Source organism: Triticum urartu, chromosome 7A, assembly GCF_056163025.1.
Source record: "Triticum urartu cultivar PI428250 chromosome 7A, HENAU_Tu73, whole genome shotgun sequence".
NCBI lineage: Eukaryota > Viridiplantae > Streptophyta > Magnoliopsida > Poales > Poaceae > Triticum > Triticum urartu.
The window spans coordinates 13,356,270-13,367,563 of NC_141879.1; the positions used below are offsets into that span (position 1 = coordinate 13,356,270).

General features: G+C 52.2%; 1 protein-coding gene and 1 pseudogene across 1 annotated transcript; both read left to right on the forward strand.

Moving 5' to 3' along the window:
* Nucleotides 1-661: 661 nt before the first annotated feature.
* Nucleotides 662-2,313, forward strand: LOC125522176 (aspartic proteinase nepenthesin-1-like). Its single transcript, XM_048687263.2, has one exon. It carries the CDS (start codon nt 780-782, stop codon nt 2,130-2,132), a length of 1,353 nt encoding a protein of 450 aa, XP_048543220.2. The 5' UTR covers nt 662-779; the 3' UTR covers nt 2,133-2,313.
* A 4,670-nt stretch (nt 2,314-6,983) lies between these two features.
* LOC147956926 (uncharacterized) lies at nt 6,984-9,335 on the forward strand (annotated as a pseudogene).
* The last annotated feature ends 1,959 nt before the right edge of the window (nt 9,336-11,294 follow it).

Consider the following 11,294-nt stretch of genomic DNA (forward strand, 5'->3'; position numbering starts at 1 on the left):
AACACCTGCACCCAGGCCCTCTCTATGTAGCCATCCATTCTGTGCATCGCGATTCATGCAAATACATATCTTTTTTTTGTTTCTCTCGCATAAAACATGTTTTGAAGTTCAAACCTTTGCAGCGTAGCCGAGTTTTCTATCTAGAATCTAGGATAAATCTTTCAGATTACAATCTGAAAGATTTATCCTAGATTCTAGATAGAAAGATTTGCCACGCTGCAAAGGTTTGAACTTCAAGACATGTTCTATGTGAGAGAAACGAAAAAGAGAAAATTTTATATACAAAGTTAGTTGTGTTGCACATATCTTAAAGCAATATTGGACAGCCAGGATAGCAGGGCCCGGGTGCAGATGTTCTAAAAATCCACCTACTGAGGCCAGGCCACCAGAGAACAGATGTCCAAGTAGGGTACAATCACAAAAGGCAAGCGCACCAAAAGAGAAGAAATGACAGAAAGGTCCCTAGGGTTTCCCTGAAACGAGGAAAGACACCAACCGGACATGTGCGGATGTGCCTGCAATCGGCGTGGCCACATGGCCATTGTCGCTGGGTCAACTCTTTGAGTCCGAGTCTCCGAGATCCACCAAAAATTCAAAATAAGTATGTCGGAAACTTCTTTGGCCGGAGTATAGCTATAGGGTGTGGAGACAGAAAAAAGAGGACGTACGAGGAAATAATATGGAGATGTGTCTGTAACTCCGTATGCTCGTATATATATGGGTCGCTAGGGCCTGTTGCTGATACGCATCGGCCTAGCTAGCTTGGTATAACCGTAACAATGGCGGCTCGTACTTCTCTTCTACTCCTCCTCCTGCTGCTGGCGCCGCCGGACTCGTCCACTGCGTCGGTGGCCGGGCTGATTCCCAAGCTCAAATTCTTTGAAAAATCTATCTCGGCCATCGAGGAAGTCGCCGGCTATTACCTGGAGGAAAAGAAGGAGGAGGGCGTCAAGGACGTCTCCGGCGAGCAGAGCAGCGCCGACGACCGCCAGCTGGGCAGCTCGGCGGCGGACAGCTACGGCGCCTTGATCTTCGACCTCCCCATCGGGTCATCGCCGCCACAGGTCCTCCCCTTTGTCATGGACATCACCACCGACCTCGTCTGGGCGCAATGCGGCAAGCCCGGGCCCACATATGCGCCCACCTTCCGGCCGAACCGCTCCGACTCCTTCGCCCCGATCGGCTGCGCCGACCCGGCATGCACCCGCCTGATGCCCAAGTACAAATGCGCCGGCCCCGGCGACCGCTGCGGTGGCACGTCGGCCTTCCTCGCCACCGACACGTTCACCTTCGGGGCCACGCCCGCCAAAGGCATGGTGTTCGGCTGCATCGGCAAGGTCCCGGAGCGGAACCTCAACAGCTCATTCGGCTCCGCGGGCTTCAGCAGGGGGCCTCTCTCGCTTGTGTCGCAGCTCCAGATCTCCAGATTCTCCTACTTCATCGACGACGGTGGCGGCGACAAGAGCTTCGTCAGCTTCAGCGTCGGAGACGACGCGGCGCCGGCCAAGGATAAGGGCAGCCGGAGCACGCCGTTGCTCAAGGGCAAGCACCCTGACCTGTACTACGTCAAGCTAACAGGCGTGCAGGTCGACGGCGAGCTCCTCAAGGACATCCCGGAGGAGACCTTCTCCGGCTCCGGCGGGGTGATTCTCAGCACCACCCTTCCCGTCACCTACCTCGAACACGCCGCGTACAAGGTTCTGAGGCAGAAGTTGTTGACCAAGATCCTGCAGCAGAAGGTCGTCGGGGTACCCAAGAGCCCCGATGACGACCGCCTGTGCTTCCCCACCAAGGAATTTGCCGCTGTCAAGGTTCCTAGGGTCGCCATGGTGTTTGACGGTGCCGACGCGACGATGGAGCTCAATGTGAAGAACTACTTCTTCGACATCGCCGGTAGCGACCAGACTTGCCTCACCATACGTCCATCGACCGGTGGGTCCGTCCTCGGCAGCCTGCTGCAGACGGGCAGGAACATGACCTACGACATCCACAACGACGGCGGCGTGCTGACATTTGGGCCGGCAATGCCCGCCGGTGGGCCAGCTGCGGCAGCGAAGGGTGGCGCCCCTGCGCAGGCGCAGGCGTCGCTCGTGACAATAGCCACTCTTCTAGGGTGGGTGCTCATCTTCTAGTTCTAGCAGTTAAGTTCACATGGAGCGAGGCATGTGTTATGTCAGCCGTGTTAGCCAATGTACGTGCATCATTGTGGTATCATGCATAGTGTTAATTAAGTAAGTGCATGCATGAGCATGATGTAAGATTCTTGTGTCAGAAGCTGGAAGCACTAATATAATGTCCATCTTTCACTGTTAAGGCATCTCTGGTTCATTGGGAAAGCTTAGACAAAGTACACAGGAAAAGAGCATATGAGAATAGGAAGGGGGGATGGCTCCCCACGTGACTAGCTTTGCTTCTACTCCATGTCAAACCCATCCCAACCACCGCCACTGACACCACCTACTACCAATGTAAAAAAAACATTCTATCAAAAATAGTATGACCCTTCTTCAAATGCTTAAAATCCACTCGTCAACATCTCCAAGCTTAAATCTTACTCGTCCTTGAGAAAAAGGTTGATAAACCAAAGTTATCCATCTAGCTCATCAATAACATTATTACCCATAGGCGTACCCTTATCTTCTCTCCAAGCTATAAGCAAGATAGAACATATCTGTACAAGGTAGTACATGCTCAGCTAGGTAATTGGAGCTTGAGTAAAAATCCGATGCTTCTTGTCAAAGTTTAATCTATCATGAGAACAAATACTTGAATCCTCTTACTTATTAGGTTGTTTTTCATTTTGTTGTTTTCCATTTTACACAAAATTGACCACAATGAGTTATCAAAAAGTCAAGATATAAAGCTTTTCATTCATGCCCACTAACGTTCTCAAGTCAAGGCTCTCATGCACTTGCTTCAGTTGTGGTGCATCCAGAATAGGTACTTCTAAGTTCTCAAGATTATGCCAAAAGGTGACATACGCGGGGTTTCATTGTGGTTGAAGTTTGAGTATTATGGACCACTATGTTGTCTCTTTTAAGCTCTTACGATCAACTTATTTATTACCACCTACACACACACTCAATAGAAAGACGAATAATATTCGCTGCAGTGTTGTCACTGCGAACGTTAACAAACTCATAGCCGAAATCCGAGTCAAAACTCTCGTGGATCGTTAGTTGGCCAGCGGAGTTCTCAGCATAACATCAAGAGAAGTGATGAAATCACATTTACACGTGTAAAGGCGCATATAGTGACAAGGCCATGGCACCAACAAGAAGCTGAAGCACCATGTAGGAATGCAAAATAGATTTTGGGATATTCTTGAATACTATGGAATGTCAATTCCGTATAAACAATGCCAAAGCAAGGACCGCCGAGACTATTGTATCAAACACCATGGGGTTGAGCTACTTCATAACTTTTTCGTTTAGAACAATTCTATCAAGTGTAAACTTTTTATTCAACCATTATATAAAAGTAGAGGTTGTGGCGATGTCTTTCGAAGTATCACAAGATTGTTCTCAAGCTAAGATTTTTTTTGAACAAAGTACATAAAAATATTAACTTGGCAATATGGGGCCTAACTTGAGCAAGTGATTCCCATATACAAATACAAGTAGATTAGACCTACCTCTAGTTTTCTCTAATCTAGATAATAGAGAGCCCTATGCGGTTCTCTTCCTCCCTCCTTTAAATCTCCGATGATGATATGCTCTGGGCGGTGAAGCTCTGCCAGATCATGGAGCTCGTATGTGTGCAATCCGTAGAGATGTCGTGATTTCAGTCTTCGGTTCGAGAGATTGTCGTGGACGGTTGCAGGGATCGCCGTGGATGGTTCGAGGGACTTCAGGAACTATCTCCACCAACTTTTCTTCCGCTGCAACTCGAGGTTAGTAACGATCCGATTTAATCTTGTGTGCATCTTCATAGTGATCCGGGATCTTGATCATAGGACAATTTTGTTTTTGTTTTCTACTATGTTTCCCGACAATTACGAGTCCACATAAATATAAGCCGGAGCGAGAAGTGACACATGAATGTTGTGTGATAGAGTGACAAAGCTCATCGCCTTGGGATTGACTTATCCACTGTGAATAGGTGGACAACATGATTGTTTCTCTAGTTGCAACATACGTACATGTTTGCTAGTCATTATAATAACCTAACACTATATGCCATACAAAATAATGTTTGAAGTTACTTTTGGTGGTGGTGGCGGTGGGGGAGGGGGGGGGGGGGGGGGGGGGTTGGCAATGCAATGCTCGGGGTGGTGCAGCTCTGCCGGATCATGAAGCCCGTATGTGTGCAATCTGTAGAGATGTCGTGATTTCAGGCTTCGGTTCGAGGGATTGTCGTGGATGGTTCTAGGGATCATCGTGGACGGTTCGACAGAATTCAAGGACTATCTACACCAACTTTTCTTCCGCTACAACTCAAAAATGGTAACGATCTGATCTAACCTTGTGTGCATCTTCATAGTGATATGGGATCTTGATTATAGGTCAATTTTTTTTCTACTATGTTTCCTAACAATTATGAGTCCACAGAAATACAAATCGGAGCGAGAAGTGACTCATGAATGCTGTGTGCTAGTGTGACAAAGCTCAGCGCCTTAGGATTGACTGCGTCCACTGTGAGTAGGTGGACAACATGATTGTTTCTCCGGTTGCAACATACATACATGTTTTTACGAGAAATGAAATAAAGACTTATTTAGCAGGTGAGCGACATAAAAGTACATGTCGGTCATACGAAACAATGTTCGATGCAATTTAAAATATCATACACAAAATAATTTTCTAGATTATTTGAAATAATTTTTTACAAAAATATAAAAGGAATTATTGACCAGGCGTACATGTCATACGCTTCAAGATCTATTGATTCAATTTCCATTTTGGGGTTGCTGGATGTGCAAACCGCACAGGTTGGGGTGGATGTGCTCTCTTTTTGGGACGACCTTCTAAACTGTCTGGGGCCCTTATGAATTGGGGTGCTTGTGTTAAGCTAAGCCATATGTGGGACTAAAAATTACTTCTGTGTCGCTTGTTCGTTCGGTTCACACGTGGTATGTGTGGGCTTAAGGCAGACCGAAATAATGGCCCATGCGTGCGTCAAGGCCCACACCGTTTTCAGCAGCGCACAACTCGATCCATCAAGTCTATCCTATGGATATACGTATACTAACCAGTATTACTATAAAAAACGTATACTGACCAGTACACGTATCTCTGTATCCAAGCTGTGGCATATAGGTGACCAGAAGTGTTGTTTTTGTTGCGTTGCGTCGCCGCCAAAACGTTTGGAATTTTAAATCCGGCTTCCATGCATGGAAGAGTTTGGTGATGGACAACAGATGAATGGATCTGCTTAGTCGGCACTCTGTAGTAGTCCTAGTGGTAGGATGCTTCATCATGTCATGCTCTGAAAGATTCCAACTCAAGGAAGGAGCCATCCAATCACTCATATGATGTTGCCACTAATTGTTATGTAGATTGTACGAACTGGAGCCATCCAAATCATTCATATGATGTTGCTGTTGTGGAAGAAAAATTCTTTGCTTTGTTGACATGGATTCTATAATTGCGGTGAAATTGATCCAGGCTTCAGAGGTTGACAGATCGGTATATTTGTCCATCATCAAGGAGATTAGATATCTTATGTCTCTACGTGAAAATTGTATTACTCATGTAAGTCGTAGTCAAAATAAAGTTAGTGATAACTTAGCTAAATTTGCTCGTAGTGAGGGTAGAACCATGACTTGGTTAGGTTCTGGTCCTCCTGAGGCTCTGGAACTAGCTGCGATTGATTGTAAGGACTTTGGTGGATGAGTAATACAAATTTCTACCCGCAAAAAAAAAGATTATTATCTACCTGAAAATAAGATTTTATTGTTAAAACAGCACTCTGATTATCTGCAGACACACAAAAAAACAATAATAAAGCCCATGGATTCCGTGCTTTCAGGTCTAATTATTCCCACAAGGTGCAAAAGGCATACAAAGGCACACTCCAATATTTATATTTATCATTTCAAAACATATAAAATGATTATGATGGATGAATTAGAAAGGTATAGATATGCTAAGTACTAAAGTTTTCTTTCTAAAAAAAGTTTTCCTAGACAGGTAATGCACTAATGCTACACTATTTACTTATGTAGGAAAAACAAGTCAATCAATTATATTTCTAAGTTTTAGTAATAAGAACATCAACGTGATAAAAAAACATATTCCTAAACTCCGAATTCAGAATGTAGGGATGAAAAAAGGTTTGAACATATGGAACTTCCATATATGTTCACTTGTCAAGCCACGTCAATATAAGTTCTTTTTTCATGCAAATACATTACTCATCAAGAGTGCATTATAATTTTGGAAATTGATTTCATGTTAGATAGATTGATGGGATCATATTTCCATCCCAATTTTTTTTGAATATAACTTAGCAATCAAATATAGTCACAACATTCTGATTTTACAGTGAATGATCGTTCGGATGCAACCCACGTTGCAGGCAAGAAATGAAATAAAAGACTTATTTAGCAGGTGAACGACATAAAAGTACATGTTGGCCATACAAAATAATGTTCGAGGCAATTTAAAATATCATACACAAAATATTGTTTGAGATTATATGTAAATCACAATTTAAGAAATTAAATTATTTAACAGGCTAAACAATGATGCATGAGATTATTTGAAATAATTTTTTTTACAGAAATATAAAAGGAATTTCTTACCAGGCGTACATGTCATACGCTACGAGATCTATTGATTCAATTTCCAATTGGGATTGCTGGATGTGCAAACCGCACAGGTTGAGGTGGACATGCTCTCTTTTCGGCACGTCTCATAAACATCCCCGCGCTCTTATGAACTGGGGTGTCTACGCTGTGCTAAGCCATGTGGGACTAAAAATTGCTTCTCCGTCATTTGTTCGTTGGGTTCAGCCAAAGTTTAGAAAACACAGGGGAAGAGATGGCGCTCCCAACGGCTCCTGTACGGTCAGGAGGCAGCGGCGAAGCGCTCGGTGGCCGGGTGGACGAGGAGGTCTGCTCCGACGAGGAGTGGACGGTGGTGCGGAAGGGCGCGGGGGGCCAGGTGGCGCTCGATGTGCCCCTCCTCCTCCCGGCGCCGTCGGGCGGCAGCCGCTTCTGGGCGTTGGCGGGGGAAACCTCGGACGACGACGAGGTAAGCCAGGTAAGTGAGGGTGGGAGTGTGGGTTCGATTTCGACGCGGGCACGTTCGTCGTGTTCGCTGGCGAACTTTGTCACACACGCCGAGGAGCAGGGAGCTTCCGGCAGGGCGGGCCGCCGCCGGCGTTTTGCGCCCGGTGGCCGCGGCGCGGGTCGCCACGCGGCGTCGCATGGCGGGGTGCCACGGGGTCGCCAGGGGGCGGGTGCCCTTGCGCTTCTGGCGGCGGTGAGGGAGGCCGCGGCGCAGGAGCTGGCTCGGCTGGACGCGGAGCCTCGGCGGTCGGCGTTGGTCGCGCAGGGCGGCGGCGGCGGAGCAGCGTCGTCTCCGCTCGGAGGGGAAACTATTAGGGTTTCCGTGGCTAGGCCGCGGTCCATTGGTGGGCCGCTGGCGTCAGTTGGGCCACCCGGTCCAGTTGGGGGGGCCGATGTGCTCCCCTCGGGGCCTGGCTCCACAGGGGTGGGGTTGGACCTGGTGCTGCGGGCTGGCAGAGCGTTGGAGGCGGCCCAGGGGGCCCAGGGGGCGCCATTGCGGCCCGAGGCCCGGTCGGTCGACGCGTCGCTAGGGTTGCCTCCCCGCCTCCCCTATAAATGGATGTGGGTGCGCTGGGGCGCGCTAGATCCCTCCTTAGGGTTTCCAGCCACCACTGCTCAGATCCGCCGCTTCGGAAAGCAAGCCCGATGGCCGCGTCGTATTTCCCCTCCCCCTCCTCTTCGTCGCTCTTTCGCCGAGGTGGTGCGGATGGGCTCGCGCGGGGAGCGGCGCGGGGAGAAGCCACCGATGTCGCCTCCCCTGGATCCAGAAGCCGAGCGGCAGCACGAGCGCGACCTGCACGCCAAGGCCAAGATGCAGCTCGCAATCCAGGGCGGGCCGCCGCCCCCGTGGTGGATCAAGGAGCAGGAGCGCAAGCATCAAAAAAGGAGGAGCACCGGCGGCGCGGCCTCGACAAGAAGAAGGAGCTGAAGCATAAGGAGATGCAGCACCCTCTCGGCGGCGAATGGGTCGGCGACCCCTACGCTAAGAAGCAGAAGCAGCGGCCGGGGCCCGTGGCGGATCTGCGTCGGGCTGCGCCTGCGCAGACGGGGGCACCGTCTTCGTCCAACGGCACGGCGGCGGAGCCGATCCCGGTGGAGGTGGAGGTGGCGGATGGGCTGGAGTGCTTCAAGTGCGGGCGGGTCGGCCATTTCCAGAATGAGTGCTCGTTCAAGCCCCTCTGCATCCTCTGTCAAGAAGAAGGCCACGCCTCGGCCTACTACCCGACCCGTGGCAGGCCGTTGCAGCTGCAGATCATGGGGAACGCGATCCCGGGCCAGGGGTTCTTCTGCCTGCCGTTCGTGGAGGGCCCGGAGGTCGCTGCTGAGGTCGAGGGGCTGGGCTCGGACGCGGCCTTCATCTCTGCCGCTCTGGGCCTGCTCTCCTCTGCGATTCTGGAGGCGGAGCTGCCGCACCTCTTCGAGGGCGAATGGGATTGGCAGGTGCTTCCGGTCGGCGTGGACCGTTTCTCGATGGTATTTCCCAACAAGGCGATGCTAAGGATGGCGACGCGCAGCGGAAAGCTGTTCCTCTCCCTCAACAATATCATGGCAGAGATCTGGGAGGCGCGCGAGGAGGAGCCCAAGGCCATGACCATGCCCGAGGTGTGGGTGAAGTTGTGGGGCGTCCCCCAAACAACGGCGGGTCGATCGGCTCATGGCGGCCACCACCATGATCGGTCGCCCCATTGCGGTCGACGACCTGTCCCTGATACGGGTGGGTCCGGTGCGGATGCGGTTCGCCTGCCGTGCCCCTGACAAGCTCCGCAGCCGCGTCGAACTATGGTTCAACGACGAGGGGTACGACATCAAGCTGGAGCCAGAGCTGGCGGCGCCGGGGCGCGGCGCGGCACCTCCCCCGCCCCCACCTTCCAATGGCAAAGGCCCCGGCGACAAGGACAAAGATGCGGATCGCGACAACGACGAGAGCATGGGCGATGAATCCATCGACACTGCGGCATGGGACAAACTGGGGATCCACGACAAGTCTCTGGACAAGACGGCGGGTACTCCCAAGGGTTCGGGGGCGGTTGCGTCTGCGCCGCCCGGCGTGACCAGTACGGGTCCAATCTGGCCTTCGACTCCGAGGCGGAACGGGGAGTGATGGCCTCGTGCGACTCTGGGCGTCGCTCCTCTCTCCTGCCAGGCGTGCGCTCCCCGGGGCTCGGGGGCGGAGACCAGGGGGGCGGCTCCACCATGTGGCTGTCCCCCTCCACCGGAGGTGCGAGCAAGAGCGGCTCAGTGCGGCAGGTGAAGAAGACCGCAGGCCGCAAGGTGGCGTCGATCCCTCCGATGGAGAATTTGGGCGCGCCACCTACGCCTAAACAGGCAGTCATGGATTTGGCTTCTCCGCTGGCCCCGGCTGGTGGCGGTCCTGCGGCTGCCTCGTCCGGACTGGCCGCTGCCCTGCGGGAGGAGACGGTGGCGCTCCCGGTGATCAAGGCGCGTCGCTCCAAGGCGGTGGCTACGGACCCTACCCCGGTGCGCACCAATGGTCGTCCCAAGGGAGCCAAAGGGCAACATGCCTTCGCTCCAACGCGCGCAACTTCTGCAGGCCGAGAAGAACATGGAGATTGACGGTAATCCCCCCTCCTCTCATTTTACGATTCTAGAATCTTTCTCCGATACGCATCTGGGGGCTATTTTGGGGGATTGTGGGGTGGACTTGGCGTGTGAGGGAGACGCCCGGTCACTTTTATCTTTAGTTCGTGCGAAGGAACTAGCACAGGCAGCACTTGCTAGTGCTGCTGCTGCGCGCGCGGCCGCAACGGCAGAGGGAGCAGGGGCACTCTTGTCCGTGGCTGCGCTGCCCGACCAGAGCGCAGTATCCGCAGGGGAGGATACCGTCTCTCCCCCTCGTCTGCCCCAAAGGACGAGGCGCGTGGCAAAAGCGGTGACCTCGCGCGGGATCTGCCTTCGCAACCGCATTATTTGATGTGTTTCCTTTTTTTGAACATACGTGGCTTCGGCCACGCTGGGAGACGGACCCAGCTTAAAGAGTACTTGCGCAATGAGGGCATTGTCGCGGCAGGCATCCAGGAAACCATTAAGGCTGAGTTTCGGCATCACGAGTTGCTGGCAATTGATCTTCTGGAGCGCTTCGTGTGGCATTGGTTCCCGGCTCGCGGCCACTCAGGTGGCCTGCTCATGGGCGTAAGCAACCATTGCTTTGAGGTTCTGTCTTGGGAGACAGGCACCTTTTTTATTTCTGCCCATGTTAGACATAGGGCGTCTATGCGGGGAATGGGTGATGCTGGTGGTGTACGGGCCAGCTGACCACTCGCGCTCGCTAGATTTTCTGAATGAGCTCCAGGCCAGGGTGGGCTCTGCGGGCGCCCAACATCTGCCGGTGGTGGTGGGGGCGACTTCAACTTAATCCGCTCGAGTGCGGACAAGAACAATGCTAACATTAACTGGATCGAGTCGCCATGTTCAACAATGCGATCGCAGCCATGGCACTTAGGGAAGTGGCCAGGTCTGGAGCGCGGTTCACCTAGACCAACAAACAACTATCGCCGGTGCGGTCTGTTCTAGATAGGGTGTTTGTTACGGCCGACTGAGAGCTGTGGTTCCCTATGTGTTCGTTGGTAGCCGAAACTAGGATCGGGTCTAACCACGTGCCTCTGGTCTTGTCCACCGGGGAGGACAGGATCAAGCGTTGCCCACGTTTCTTCTTTGAAACTGCTTGGTTCGAAATCCCTGATTTTGATCAGGTATTCAGGAAAAAGTGGGAGGCCTATGTGAACAGGCTCGGCCCCCAACGGGGCCCCATGGAGCGGTGGGTCGCGTCCAGGGCGGGCCTACGCGCGTCTCTTAAGGGCTGGGGGGCCAACCAGGGATGCGAAGATAAACTCCGCCGGGCTCGTCTTGTCCAGGAGCTTGCGGTTCTGGACGCTCAGGCCGATTCCCGCCCCTTCTCCGAGGCCGAGTGGGCCCACCGGTATGACCTGGAGGGACAAGTGGAGTCGCTCCTCCGTGCCGAGGAGGAGTACTGGCGGCGGCGCGGAGGGCTTAAATGGACCTTGAAAGGCGACGCGAACACAAAATACTTCCACGCCTATGC

Excerpts from the sequence above, each read along its gene's own strand:
- LOC125522176 (XM_048687263.2), top strand. The coding sequence starts at position 780 with ATGGCGGCTCGTACTTCTCTTCTACTCCTCCTCCTGCTGCTGGCGCCG.